General features: G+C 45.6%; 1 protein-coding gene across 4 annotated transcripts in view; it reads right to left on the bottom strand.

Moving 5' to 3' along the window:
• The window catches only part of DNAH10 (dynein axonemal heavy chain 10), a 133,421-nt gene that overhangs the window by 47,789 nt on the left and 69,986 nt on the right, over window positions 1–15,646 (bottom strand). For all 4 annotated transcript variants that reach the window (XM_077875303.1, XM_077875300.1, XM_077875301.1 and 1 more), the window contains 9 exons: window positions 14,666–14,784; window positions 12,621–12,779; window positions 11,258–11,393; window positions 9,842–9,964; window positions 8,449–8,583; window positions 7,925–8,141; window positions 4,539–4,658; window positions 3,204–3,349; window positions 844–996 (listed from right to left, as the gene is read on the bottom strand). In XM_077875303.1, the coding sequence (XP_077731429.1) occupies window positions 844–996; window positions 3,204–3,349; window positions 4,539–4,658; window positions 7,925–8,141; window positions 8,449–8,583; window positions 9,842–9,964; window positions 11,258–11,393; window positions 12,621–12,779; window positions 14,666–14,784 (1,308 nt within the window). The remainder of the gene's footprint in view (window positions 1–843; window positions 997–3,203; window positions 3,350–4,538; window positions 4,659–7,924; window positions 8,142–8,448; window positions 8,584–9,841; window positions 9,965–11,257; window positions 11,394–12,620; window positions 12,780–14,665; window positions 14,785–15,646) is intronic.

Here is a 15,646-nt window from a genome sequence, read left to right on the forward strand (position 1 = left end):
GGATAAAAGGGTGTGTGGGTGCATGCATATATAGGAATAGATGTACAATCGGATGAGTGTGTGGATAGAGGAATGGATGGATGGATAGAGGAATGGATGGATGGATGGATGGATGGATGGAAAGACACATGGAAAGATGGATGGATAGAAGGATGTGTGGGTGCATGCATGGATAGATATATACATGAATGGATGAACAGATGCATAAATGGATGCATAAGTGAGTGTGTGGATACAGGGATGAATGGTTAGATAGACAGATGGATGCGTGCATGCACGGATGGATGGGTGGATCCTGGCTTTGCAGTCTATTTGGAAGATAGGTTTTCAGAGGAAAAAAACATGGTTCTGCAGGAATTACATAAATTTACATTTCAGTACAAAGAAAACTTCACACCTCTCAGGCTCTAGCCCCAGAAACACACTCCGCATGCATGCTAAAGTTTCCCTTCATTGGTAATTCCAGAGGAACCCCGGAGAAGTGTCTAGACCCTATGCTTCCCATGTATATGGGACTGAGAACAATATTATCATCTAAGCTATAGGCTCATTGGGAAATCACTTACTCAAACACATGCTGTAAAGAGTTTGGAGGCTGCCTGCTGCCTGCTTACTCCTTCAAGAAAGCAAGGAGAACAATCTGTAGGGAAAAGTCCCTCTGTGTAAGAACACTCCAGTAACACTGTCTCCTAAGCTGGCTCCCCATAGCCAGCACCCTGCAGGTGTTATGCAGAATGAAGACACATGTTCTCCCACTCATGAATGCCATACACATACGCAGCAACACAAACACAAGCACACAGCCTTGCCCCATCGCTCCCCACTCTGTAGCCCTGACGCTACCTTCGGCATATTCATGTCATCCATGAACACCAGGAGGCGCTTCCCCATGGGTGGGCCATATGTGTCTTTGGTTCGTTTTTCCACATTTGCTTCCAAATTTCTTTGGATATCCATAGAGGTGGTGCGGGAGGAGAAATTGGCCATTAACACAATCTGGAACAGAGAGGGATCATTCCAGAAGGCGGTTGTTTCTTCACAGTACCAGCGGGAAATGCTGGACCGTGAGCTACCATCAATTTTGCAAATTCACTGGGATCTGAACTTTTCTATAATCCACTGTGTGTCTGTACTTCATTCTTCACCTTTGGCAGGTTATATGAGGCAACAGTGAGTTGCTGCGTGTGGGCCTTGGGCGCCTGTGGACAGGGAGGGATGTTCTTAGTTCTGCATAGTTCTGGCTAGGGGAACCTCCAGAATGAGGTTTAACCTTCTAGAGCCTCATTTTTCACATCTGTAAGACAATTTTAATAACACCTGCTTGGATTACGTCATGGGGTGATTTTATCACAGGAGATGAAGTCCACAGAGGTATTTTCAGTATGACAAGGTAATAATATTCAACCATAAGTGACTGCCATGCCTGCTGCATCTTAATAAGTAGGTCTGAGAGAGCACCTGTGGAACTGACCCCGTGAGAGAAAGTTGAGGGAGGTCCCCCAGCCCCTGTGCAGAAAGCACGTCCCAGGGCCGGCCAATTGCGCTTCTTAGCACATTACTGAGACTTCACTGGCCAGAGGTTCTCGCACATAATTGTGTCCCTGAGTCACCTGGAGGTCTAGTGCCACACAGGTCCCAGGGCCCCATCCTCAGAGTTTCCGATTCAATAGGTCTAGAGTAGTATAAGCAAATTTTCAGGCAATACTGCTGGCTTAGGGACCACCCTTAAGAACCAGCACCGTAGCTAACACTGCCTTCTAAGGGGCTCACTGGTGCAGCTGCACAGGAGCCCAACATGTCGAAGGTGAATGTGCATCTCATTATAGCGAATATGCTCAAATGTGCCTGTTGGGGGGATAAGCACCAGCTGCTGAGTCCCAGTGGAAGGGCATCACGGTGGGGGTTTCTGAACATCACTGTTGTTTGCCTGACCCCACAAACTTGCAGGTCCCTCTGGTGGTAAACATCCCTCTGCATCCTCTGGGATGACATACTTAAAGCTAAATATACCATGTTTCCACGCGCCAGCGTGTGAGTGGGCTCAACCACTTGCAGGCAGTCTGGCCCAGTCCTGTGTACATCCCTCACGTGATGCCTATGCCCAAGCTTGGCTGACCACTCCCTGCCTCAGAGGACCACGTGGTTTCCGGGCAACAAGCTAAGTATGAAAGCCAGGGAGGAAAGCCGCAGGAAACTTTGCTCCCCTTGGAAGTTCCAGAAGGCCAAAACAGGAACTGGAAACTTAAATGATGAATGGATATTAACAAAAACTAGCGCTGGGCCAGTGAGTGGATTTGGGTCAAGTATACATGACCTGGATATCGTGAGAACCACAGGAAGCTTCCTGGAGGAGACATGAGTCTTTTCTCAGTTATTAAAATACTAAATAAAAATTGTTTTAGGCCAGGACAGTTGAAATGATGAGCAGGTGGCCTGCGTGGGGCAACTCTGAGTACAGAGAGGAGCACTGACGTGGTCCCTCCTAATCTGGAGCCCTGGCTCACTCTGCACTGTCATGTTTCATGGGTTCATTTTCAAGTTTGCCCCACTGACTGCGAGTCCCTCCAGACCTGACTGCAGGGTCACTGCTGTCTGCCTCCATGGCACCTGGCTAGCCAGCATCTGACCCATGTCAGACGCTCCCACATGTAATGCAGAGATGGAGGAAGGAAGGAAAAACCTTCCAGTTTTCAAAGTCACAAACCAGAGATGAGTAACATGATAGCCAGCCTCTAACACCTCCCCCAAGGTGGCAGTTCTTGGCTCCCCCTGCACTGACCCCTCCCAGGGCTGCTGGGTGACCTCTTGCGTGGCAGCTGGCATCCGCCAGAGTGAATGTCCGAGGCAGAGAGTCAATAAGATGCAACACCACCCTTGATGACTTGGGACATCCTCTGCCTTCACTTCTGCCACGTTGCATGGGTCACCCAGGAACCCCTGTGAGTCACCTCGATAGAATGTGGGGGGCCTAAACCAGTGGGCGTCTGCAAGGGACCCCCATCAGGCCTTCAGACACCCGCAGCTCCGGCCGACTGCTGGCCAGCTGCTCCGCAGAGGGCCTAAGCTAGAGCCACCCAGCCGAGCCACTCACGGATTCCCCGCCTGTGGGAAGGGGGAGGTGTGCAGCATCTGTGGTGCTGAGCTGCTATGCCTTGGAGCCGTTTGCTACGCAGCAGCAGGCAATGGACAAGCACAGTACTTACGGTGACGTCTTCATTCAGATTTTTGAGGAAGTTCTGGGTGGTGGCTGTCTTGGAGGTGCCAGATTCACCGACCAAGAGAATAGGTTGCCTGATCTTGACCATTTCTTCCAGCACCCAGGTAGTACGTGTCGTATCCACCGTATGAACTAAGGAACATGATAAAGCACAGGAGCATCATAGAAATGCCACAGGGTGAGCAGGTGGGAACTTGGAGCTTCACGGAATCCCAAACATCTCATAAAAAGCATCAGCAAAAACCCAAGATATGGCCTTGAAAATGCATGGATGGGTGCAGTCTTCTTAGGAGAACCTCCTTACCACAACCATTATTTTTATTTTTTTTATTTTATTTACTTATTTGAGAGAGAGAGCAGAGGGGAGGGGCAGAGGGAGAGGGAGAAGCAGACTCCCCGCTGAGCAGGGAACCCAACATGGGGCTCAACCCCAGGACCCTGGGATCACGACTTGAGCCAAAGGCAGATGCTTAACCAACTGAGCCACCGAGGCACCTCCTGTTATTTCTAATAGCTCTACAAGGTATACCTTATATGTCATGAAACTCACCCATTTTAAGGGTCTAATCTGGTGAGTCTGACACATTTCTACAGCTGTGGAATCCCTGCCATAGTCTAGATTTAGAGCACCCAAACTGTTTTTAATATCCAATTCTGATTTATAGTCAGGATATTAAAAACTCCGTTTCCCCATTGCTAACATCAGCCACATCCCTCCAGGGTTTGGTTTCCTGCCCGACGACTTCCTCTAAAGAGAGAATGAAACCACGAAGCCAGGTCCAGCTCACTCCTATACTGGTCGTTTTTAATCCTGACTGGTTCCTGAAGAAATGAGTACATCTCATCCGACCAGAACCCACACCAGCCGTGTGCCACTATTCTCTAAATAGCCAGAGGAGTACATTAAAAATACAGTTGGACACATAAACATCCAAGGGACACAGCCTTGTGAGGCAGCACCTCTCACACAATACTGCCTCGCTCATTCCTCTTTCTCTCTTCCTTGGTTCCTTCCCCTGGCCAGCCAGCTGCCAGGGGACTGTGAGGGGAGGCAGGGCAGCCCGTTCTACCACCACCCCACCTGTCAGGTGGCAGCTAAGAGTCACACACATCTGCAGATGCTCAGAGCCAGTAGCACAGAAACAGAATCAGGAATGCCAGTTTCTTGGCAAGGCCCATGGCTTGTTCTTTTCAGTTTCTCCAAAGCAGCTCTCTGGGTGGGACTCAGGGTGCCACAGAGGCCACCAGATCTGTCTTACTTCCTCATGGAACGAGAACCCTCCACTGTTAAACCAAGTACAGAGGTTCAGTTCTCACTTACCCAGGATGTCAATAAATTTACTCTTCTGGCTGTGAATATATTCAGGAACCAGTTTGTTCCACGGTATCCATTTTTTCCGTGTGGAATCAAAATGAAAGTCATACAAGGTTGGGAGGTGACCTGCAGGGAATAATGGTCTAACTTCACTTTCGTCATAGACATGGAACTACAGAATTAGCTCCAGCACATGGAGATGGACTAATGCTACTTGTTCCCTGGACAGCAACTTAACTGAGTACTTTGAATGAACACTCCTGCCCACTGGACAGAGAGGCATGGAGTCCCTTCCCTGGGAACATGAGGGGGAGGCAGATGCTAGGTGGTTCCTAGGCTTACAGGTGTTGGTGGGCCAGAGAGGAGGAAGAGGGAGGGTAGGAAAGATGGGGGCAAATTAATAGGCAATTTCAATGTGGGGTGCTACGATCTGCTACAGGGCAAGAACAGGTGCACTGGGCACCCCATGAGGGCGTCTAACTAGGATGGGGCAGAGAAGAGGTCTGAGAGGCACCAGGTGCCACAGGGAGGGCACCTTGGGCCTCCCCCGCACACATGTCCCTCTGTGGCCCATGCACACATCCCTCACCAATCACAGGGGTGATACACAAACTCAGCTCTAAGGAAGCTCCCTCATGCCCCTCCTCCCAGACAGACTGCCACCCACAGGCCTCAGCAATGCCAACCTCTGCAGCTATCACTGGGAGGAAGACTTCCCAGAGGAAATGTCATCTCATCTGAGACCCGAAAGACTGGGCATTCCCGAGCCAGAAGTGGGGGCCTCCAGGAGACTCTGTCTGAGGGAGAAGAGAGCATGGCAGGTGGCTGGAAGAACAGGAGGGAGTAAGTGGGTCGTGCTCAGAGCAGGCAGATGAGGAAAAGCCTGAAGGGCTGTGGGACTGTTGCATGAAGAGCCCGGCAGACCATTTCAGGTGCTGGCTCTCTACCTTCCAGGTACTGGGGAGTCACCCACATTAGCCTCCAGGGGTAGATGTGGCCAGATCTGCATGTGCAAAGGACCAGTATGACCCTAGAGGAAAACGCGCAGGAGGAGGTAAGGAGAGACTGGGAGATCTGTTCTGAGGCTTCTGCCTTGCCTGATGCAGAAGTGACAGGAGCACCTCACCAGAGTGGTGGGCGCGGGGTCGTCAGACTGAAATGTCAGGTTTGGGAGGAGAAAGTATCAAGGTCACTGATGTGCAAGGCAGAGAGACAGACAGACAGGTGATTGATAGAGATGATGATGATGATGGATAGATAGACAGACAGATTTCAATAGAACTGAGCTAGGGCACCAGGAGAAGGAGCAGAAGGGAAGGATACAGGCAGGCAGGAGCTGTGAGCAGGTGGCCTAGGCTCTACGAGGACTCAAAGCACAAAAGGAGGCTAGAAGATGTGAGGAAGGGGCAGAGGAGGGGATGGGGCAGGAGCAGCCACGGGGCAGAGGAAGAACATTTCAGGAGGACAGGGAGTGGTCAGCCGCATTGGACGCTGGGCAAGGCCAGGACAGTGAGGACAAGAAGGCCTGTGGGTTCCGGCGGGGAGGCCAGGGGGTGTGCTTGCTGGAGGCACCTTCCAGCTGTTGGGCAGGGAGCCTGTGCGTGGCTGCAGGCTGAGGAGTGGGTGGGATGTGAGGACACAGCTGGCAGCCAACCTTTCAAGGATGTGTGGCCTTAAAAGGAAAGAGGCAGAGAGACACCTCTGGAAGGAGACAAAATTGAGAAGATTTCACCCAAGCAGGTCCAAAAGCTGCTGGTATGGGGTCAGCAGGGGAGAGACAGGAGAGCCCGCCCAAGAGGAGCCCAGCAAGGAAGTGGGCACCTGAGCAACGGGCGGGCCCGTCTGTGGGCAGGAAAACCCTGTATGATGCCTTCTATTCTTCCTGTTGAATCAAGAAGGATCTTCTGCAGAGGGTCGGGTGGAGGTCTTGGGAGGAAAATGATACGCTGCCTGTGAGGAGCCAGTAGCTCATTAAAAATACAGCTGGACACATAAACATCCAAGGGACACAGCCTGGTGAGGCAGCACCTCTCACACAACACTGCCTCGCTCATTCCTCTTTCTCTCTTCCATATCTGTATTCACGAAGGCGCGGTCTGAATTCGTGGTTTTCTCAGTGTCACTCAGCCCCAGACAGGCGCAGAAGACAGACTCAGAGCCCCTCACAGGCATTTAACAAAGGACAACAGGGCAAGAGGGCCGCGGGTTGGAGCAAGAGAGGGTGAAGTGACAAGCCAACAGCAAAGGAAAGCAAGGAGCACAGGGTCCGGTTACAGAGGAGACAGGAAGAGAGGTGGGTGGTGGTCCCCACAAGGCCAGTACAAACAGGTACAGCCAGAGTCACAGAGGCTGACCAACAGCACATTGATGATGCTGACATAAAACAGCACTGGGTGTTCAGAGCTAACCTGAGGTCAAGGGACCCATTGCTGGAGTTGAGTGCAGAAGGCATCTGGAAATAAGATGTTTACTGAGCCATTCGAATCCCCAGAACTAGAGCACACCAGGGGCCCCGAGGTGGGGGGGGGGTCACTGATGACAGCCAAACAAAGCCAGCATGGCATGCACAGCTGGGAAGCACTCACCCAAAGGAGGCATGCCGCGCTGGAAAAGCATAAGCCAACTGCCACCCAAAAGAGCAGGGACTTGTAAAACATCTTTTACTTGCTCAACATGCTCCATTAGAAAGACCTGAGGCCATTTTACTTTGCACTCTGAAAAGAACACCCCAGGTAATGATGATAGAATATGACTTAGAAAGATGTCTACTTGCCAAGTCATATTCAAACATCATCAGGAAACAAAGACAGATCCTGCTGTTACATAGAGTTCTTGAAAAAAGGCACATTTTCACTGAATATAGCTCTTGGAGCATGCGTTTTTTCACACACAAACTTAAAACCTTAATATGATGATCTCCTAAGAATGACCACAGATCCACACTTGATCGCCTACTGTGCAAATACTCAGGAATACTGCAGGTGAATTAAATTGTGGAAATTTAGAGAGGTGGTTTAAAAAAATAGGTGGAGAAGAAACTCAAAATCATGCACAGTGTGAAAAATTTTATATTCCTGTGCTCTACCAACTGAGCTATCAAAGGAATCATGTGTGAAAAAATATAAAAACTTAAACAGAGGGAAGAAATCAAATGCCTAAGTCTCAGGGGGATAATGGTTTAGACTCAACATGAAAAGCCACTGGGGCTTCTGCTACAGCAGTTCACACACTGGAACTTCTGAGGACACACCAGGGGCACTGCCCATTGTCTACAGAAACAAAGGAGCTGGAAAACCCACACAGGCATACACGTGGAAAAGCAAGATCACGTCTTCTAAAATCCTCCGCAAAAGCACCCTGAGTGGGAAAAGCAGGTGACACTCAGTTCTTACCTGGCAATTCCCCAGGGTTGGCCCATTCCCCTTCCGTATCAGCAGAAGGCAAAGAAGCAAGGCGTTTAATACATTCATCAAATTTAATCCTTCCATCCTCGAGCAGAGAAGCACCCAAAGAACAGTACAGAGCCTCTAAGAAATAGCACTCCAAAAGGTCAGGATCTTCTATTTCTCCTTCTAGTAGTGCATCCAACATCTTGGTTAACTGGGTTACCTAGTGCACAGGAAAATCTCTGATGAGCCCATATATTCCACTCCCCTGCCAGCCCAGGGTCAGTTCTGGTCATACATCGTGGGATAGCAGGTCCCAGAGTGATGGAAGCTTACAAACCCACCATATTGGTTCAGTCAGATGGAGCCTGTCATCTTGTCCTGCACAGGGTCATTACAGGAAGTGCTGTGTCTTTATTGTCAGTAACCTACAATGTTACAACTTATCCCTCTGGCATCTCTGTTTCCCTTGGACTGTGGGTCCACCTTTAAGGAAGACTTTCTCATTGCTGACAGAGATAATTTCTCACCATATTTAGATCTGTCTGAGGGACAACTGTCTTCAGCTTCTCGCCTTGTCTTCCATCCACTATCCCTTCCACTATCATATCCATGAGATAGGGCACATATTTCTCAAAGAGAGTCTCCAAATTGCCATGCTCTGCCTATAAAAGAGCAGAATTCCAATGCATTTTCAAGGATTCCTTTATTTAAATAGAAGTTAGTGGAAAGCTTACCTTGACAAAAAAGGGATGAGTAAGGTCTTCTGATGAATAAATCTGGCAGGCAAATAAACCCTGATAACAGTGTCATATATTTGTAGAGAGATTGGTCCTCTACAGTGCACTTTTGTCATGAAGCATTTTATTTCACTGCCATAGAGTCTACCCCACCACCCGGGAGGGAGGGAGGATAGCAGGTCCCATTTGACAGAAATGGGGCTGATTATCTTTGAGGTCAAGTTACATGGCCACAGTCATCTTGCAAAGAGTCCAAAGCCATGGAAGGCCTCTATCCCTATCAAGGCATTGAGGACCACCAGAGATTGGGTGGGCTTTAGATAGCTCTCTCTCCCTTACAACAATGGCTCCAAAGGTCCTATCATGTTTCCCTTGGTCTTCTCTTCTCTGGGATAATTATGTCCCAATTTCCAATTTACCATCAGCCTCGTGGTCCTTCTGGTGATACGCCCAAACCACCTGTGTCACTTTGAGAATGTGGTCATGGTATCCTGGGTGTGGTCAAGCCACAGCTTTCACATGACTATCATACCTATCTCTGCACTTTTTAATGAAGCCTTTTTGTTATGACAATACATACTTTAGCAGCCATGTGACACATGACATGGTTTGAGATCAACTAAAACCATCAGAACTCAATTACATGACAAGCTAAGTCCTTCACACACAGCATTCATCCAATTAAGCAAAAGCTGAGCCCCTCTAAAGACAAATCTCTCAGTAGCTGGGCTTGCCTGGACCAGGAGTTGCCAACAACAACCCGCAAGCCAAATCTGACCCATCACCAGATTTTTTTTTTGGTAAAGTTTTATTGGTACATAGATATGCCCAATCACATACAGTGGCTGCTTTACTGCCACAATGGCATAGTTGAGTAAGTTACAAAAGAAACCATATGGCCCACAAAGCTTAAAATGTTTACTCTCTATCTCTTTACAGAAGAAATTCTGATCTAAACTATCGAAATCATTACCTATCCTACGAGTTATGGAATTTTCTAGAAATCTAGCAAATGTGTCTTCCATGTTTTCATCCAATTTATTGATAACATTAAGTACTTAAGATCATAGGTAGATCAAGGTCAAGGTCATGGCTTTAACTACAAACAACCCTTTGGATTATGTTTATCCAACTAGCCACAAGTACTAATAACTTTTAAGTTCATTTTAGAAATAATTTTCACCTTGTTTTGTATTTCATTAACCCATTTTTTCCAGAATGGTTGATATTTCAAGTTTTTAGGATCCACATACACCATTCCACATCGAGACACAGTTGCAGGAGAGGCATACTGTAAATCACCAACCTGGAGAAATAAAAAAAAAAAAATCAGTCATGTCTATGGCTATAGACAACTGGACTACGTGTTTAAAAGCCTTTGCTTTGTGCAAATTTTTATAACTGCATAAAATCCAAGTCATTCCTAGATTAACAGCCTTCATGAGGCTTCTGATTGAACACAGGTTTATTATGGAAAGATAATACATTTCTGATATAGTACCTTTTAAAGTTTTCTTTTACTATAAATTAATGTGAAAATTAATATGATTTAGAATATTTGACAAAAATAGAAAACTCTAGGGGAGAAAATAACTTATTCAAAATTCCAACACCAAGAAATAAACATTGTTCTGGAGTATGTATGCATCTAAACCAACAATATTAACACATCCATCTCCCTATGAAAAGAAAAGACAGTTCAGTCAGCCAATAACATAATGATATGCACAAATACCCATGCATCAACAAAGTTTGCAGGCCAAGTTAGAAACAGCATTGACATCAAGCCAAAGTGAAAGCAAATCTCATGGCCACTTCTGTGAAACAAGTTCAGAGGATACGATAAAAAGTTTGAAAAAACAAAGAAAAGTTCAAGGCAAATAGTGTGAAAGAAAAAAGAAGGCAACTACAAACTTCAGGCCAAAAAGAAAAAAAGGCTCTAAAAGAAAGTAAACATAATAGCAGTATACTAGCTGGCCCTACAGTAAATATTTCCATATTCATAATAATGCAAATACGGTTTTACTGATTCAACTGATTTAGCAATATATTATTCTGAGGAGGGGAGTGAACTAGTGGTATGAGATGAACTCTCACTTTCATAGCAGTTATAGCATAGATACTGTGTAAACTTGATAGGAAGGGGGATCCCTGGGTGGCGCAGCGGTTTGGTGCCTGCCTTTGGCCCAGGGCACGATCCTGGAGACCCGGGATCGAATCCCACATCGGGCTCCCGGTGCATGGAGCCTGCTTCTCCCTCTGCCTGTGTCTCTGCGCCTCTCTCTCTCTCTGTGACTATCATAAATAAATAAAAATTAAAAAAAAAACTTGATAGGAAGGAATAGCATGCTAAGTGTGTTGTTTACAGACACCAGGATAATAATCAGAAGAATAACTCAAGAGTGAAAAATAGTTACCTCTGGAATTCAGTAAAGAGGGATAAGAGGAGTAGGGGGAATACTGAGTTGTGGTCATCATAAAAACTCTTCTGCACTGTTTGGGTTTTCTTTAGTCATCTATATTTATTATCAATTTAATGAACATTTAAACTTTTACTGAAAAGAAAGACATATTAAAACTATTTTTCATTACTACTTGCCTCAAAGAGCAGAGCACAGTGTGCTTGAAGCCGAATGCGCTCCCCATTGGCCAATGTCAACAGCTTGTTGTCATCCATCACAGAATTCATGTTTTCTACCCACAGAGCATCCACATCCCCATCAAATAAAATATACCTGTAGCAAGTAAAAATAACCCAAGCTTTCATAGGGAATCATGCTGATGTCTTGTTCTCAGAGTTTCATAGCAAGGACCTGAGACTGAGCACCCAACTTGTTCCAGAAGTTTGACCCATAAAATCAAATGGGAAAAAAAGCAAACATAAAAACTGAGTCTGGGCACCCAGGTGGTTTGGTCAGTTAAATGTCCAACTCTGGGTTTCTGCCCAGTCATGATCTCATGGGTCATGGGATCAGGCCACACTTCAGGCTCAGTGCTCAGTGGGGAATCTGCTTGGGGATTCTCTTCCTCTGCTCCTCCCCCTACTCACACTCTCTCTCCCTCAAATAAATAAATAAATCTTTTAAAAAATTGTTTGAGTCAGTCACCATCATTGAAGAATTAAAAAACAACACAAAAGGGATCCCTGGGTGGCGCAGCGGTTTGGCGCCTGCCTTTGGCCCAGGGCGCGATCCTGGAGACCCGGGATCGAATCCCACGTCGGGCTCCCGGTGCATGGAGCCTGCTTCTCCCTCTGCCTGTGTCTCTGCCCCTCTCTCTCTCTCTCTCTCTGTGTGTGACTATCATTAATAAATTTTTAAAAAAAACACACAAAAATCTGGATGTCTTGCTTCTCTTGCAAACTGGAGTCCTCCCAACACAGACCTGCATTCCTGCACGGGAACAATCTGCTGAAGCTCAGTAGCAGCTGTCCATGGGGATGGACAGTATCACAGTCTATCTCATTCTTTTCTTAAAACTGAAACTGAATATCAACAACTATTTATCACTTGTTTTGACACCAAGTTTTCTTATGGTAAAGTCAGGAGAAAAGGAAAGTATTTCATATGCCCATGTGTAACAGATTGAAATGGTGGCCCCCAAAAGATATGTTCATCCAGAAACTGTGACTATGACTATATTGGGGGGTGGGGGAGGGTTTTGCTGATGTACTTAAGGACCTTAAGATGACAGCATCTTGAATTGTCCAGGTGGGCCCTTCTCCAATGACAAGTGCCCTTACAGAGGGGAGAATTTCCTCCCAGTTGAGCAGACAGAGATAACACATAGAGAACTAAGATTGCACCTGGCACTTTGTGAACAGGGCCCTTGACATCTGTCTCTAATTCTGTGGGCATCCATTAATGAAACTTCAATACTATACATTGTCTTTTTCATCCATAACATTTAAATAATGAACATGAACTAACCCAGGCTCCCTCCTAACTCAAAAAGGTACTCACTTTCGCTCCTTCTTATCCGTTGGCTTGTTGATCTCCCTGAAAATGTTTGACAGCACTCCATCTGTCCAGTCTCGGGTGGTGGGGTCTAGGATGCCATAGAGCTCTATGACACTCACAGCTTTGGGATTCAAGATGTACAGCTTTGTCATCAGCCCAAGCCTAAATCAAATGAGAGGCTGCAGTTGTGGTCCAGGTGGCCTAAATGCATTAGGAAAACAGTCTGCACCACCTATGTGAGGATTCAATGTTTTGGATCCAATCCAGAATTTAAAATGCAACCCACACAAACTCTCCTGTGGGCTTCCTGCTTACTGTTAATGGTTTACACTAAATGCAAGGAAACCATGTTTCACCAAAAATGTGGCCCCAACACAAGTGTGCTTTCAGCTGAACTGAAAGCACAGCTTTGCCTTTTGAGGGCATCAAGAAACTAAGCTACATATTCATGCCTACAACAATTTATGTAAATATTTCATAACTAGTATATAAGAGATCATAGTTATCCAAGAAAACATAACACACTTGGACTACTAATATTCAATCCTCATATTTACAGGATATCCACTTTGTGTTGCTGACTTTATAAATTGTGTACACAGGGCATTTGCCACCCTTCATGCCTGCAAACTCCTGCAACACTATGGAATTAATTCATCTGCAGAAAACCAGACTTCACACAAACAGCAGTTCATGATTAACTGAATAAGTAAATAAAAATAATGGTGCATGCATATATATGCATATGTATATAATAGTTCTATCAATTATTTAACAATAAATTAATTAAAGAATAAAAGGCAAGCTGGCCAAGGCATAACCCACTTAAAATCAATAAGCCACTGTCCATTGGTTTTCTCATAAGAAACATAAGAAGAAATAAGAAAAAGTGACAGTCACTTACTCAGCAGATTTTATAGACTATCTAGAAATATTAAAGTCACAAAGATTATAAAGCTTGATTTAGATTTTTGTTAACATGCAGTAAAGTCTTTCTGGAATCTAGTTCTTGCTTAAGAGAAAAGTGAGAAGTCAGAAAATCCATTTCAGTTTAAGGATAGGCACTACAATTCACAAGTCTCCAGAATATCCTGTATTCTGGAGTGTGAGATTCCTTTCCCTTGGAGCAGCATTGCTCCCACTGGGCTGCTGATAACAAAGTCTTTGGTGAGATAACACTCTGTTTCTGGCCACTCTGATACTATAACAGTGTTGCATAATGATGAGTGTCCTGACTTACTTTGAAGGAGCAACCTGAACACCAAGAAAATACAACTTAACAAATTAATTTTCAAAATATCCTTATAAGGTTGTTTGTGAAACTGTATGATTAACTACTCCTCTCACAGATAAACCTAGTCACAGTCTAATGCACGAAAGGGTCATTGTTTTGCCTTCTAAAATAGCAAATCAGCAATGAAACAAGTAGAGATGCTCTGAGTCTACCGTAGGACACTGATGTGTTCATATTTCAGTATTTAGGACTGAATATTTCACCCTGAATAATGGGTCCCCTCCCTTCTTTCTTTTTGTATTGTATGCAATTCTGAAAATGACTGGGTCATGAAAATAATTGATGGCCATGCATCTAACATATTAAAAACGTTTTGTGTTCCTTTCTAACTGGATTCCACCCTGAATTGAAATGTCTTCTTTGTGGTAGCTATATGTCAGTTCAAACATGAATGAACTTTTTGCCTTCACAAATTAAAAAAAAATGCAGTTCTGGGGTACTTGAGTGGCTCAGTCGGTTAAGCATCTGACTTGATTTCTGCAAGGGTCATGATCTCAGGGTCGCGAGATTGAGCCCCATGTCAGGGTCCATGCTCAGCACAAGTCTTCATGAGATTGTCTCTCCCCTTCTCCCTCTGCCCCTCCCCCACTCTCTCTCTAAATAAATACATAAAATCTTTTAAAAACAAAGCAGTGTTTTAAAACAAATTTAACTTCCTAGGAACTGAGAAACCAAGGGGGACTTGGTGATACCACCAACAACCATACCAGGAAACCACCCTGGCAACCAGGCCCTACCTCAGGGTCATACTTACTTGGTCTGGGCCTGACACAGAGCATTAATGACCACAGACTTGCCCCCTCCTGTGGGCCCCACCACCATTGTCGTGTGGCGGGTTAACATGGTCTCAAACATCTGAACCACTTTATCCACCTGTGGGGCAAAGATTAGCAGCTAGGGTAAACACACCTTTTTTTTTTTTTTTTAAACAGCTTTGTTGAGCTGTAATTCATATTCCACACAATTCACTCATTTCAAGTGTGCAATTCAGTGGGTTTTTAGTATGTGCACCAATTACTCCATTCAATTTTAGAGCATTTTCATCACCCATATCCTCCCCAAAAAACTCTGTATTCATTAATCACCTCTTCCCAACCCTGCCCCCAGACACTGGCACTGCCCATCAGCTTTCTATCTCCATGGATTTCCCCATTCTCCACACAGAAACAGAGTGACGTAAATGGAATTACACAGTCTATGCAGGCCTTTGTGTCTGGCTACTCTCACTCGCATGTTTTCAGGGTTCATCCACATTGCAGCGTGGGTCAGGACTGCATGCTTTTTTGTGGCCAAATACTATTCTTCTGTGTGGCAAGATCTCATCTGGTTTATTCATCCATGGATGAATATTTGTATTGATTCTATTTTGGGCTCTTATGAATAACAGTGCTATGAACATTTGTGTATAAGTTCTTGCATGGACATATATTCTCACTTCTCTCAGGTAGATACATAGTAGTGGAATTGCTGGGGCATGTGGTAACTGTATGATTAACTACTTGGGGAACTGCCGGACTGTTTTTTCATAGCTGCTATGCCATTTTACATTCCCTTTTTAAACAACCACCTCCAGAGGAAAATGTCAGAGTCAGGAAAAGCGCAGAGAGCACTCTCATCTGCGGCCAGTACCTGCTGCCCCAGCTCGAGGCTTCTGGGTAGCCTGATACCCTGAGATACCCCAACCAAAGGCGGCCACCCTGGTTGTGCAGCTTTAGGCATTTATACACTCAGCAGA

The sequence above is a fragment of the Canis aureus genome, chromosome 27 (genome assembly GCF_053574225.1).
Source record: "Canis aureus isolate CA01 chromosome 27, VMU_Caureus_v.1.0, whole genome shotgun sequence".
In the NCBI taxonomy this organism is placed as follows: Eukaryota; Metazoa; Chordata; class Mammalia; order Carnivora; family Canidae; genus Canis; species Canis aureus.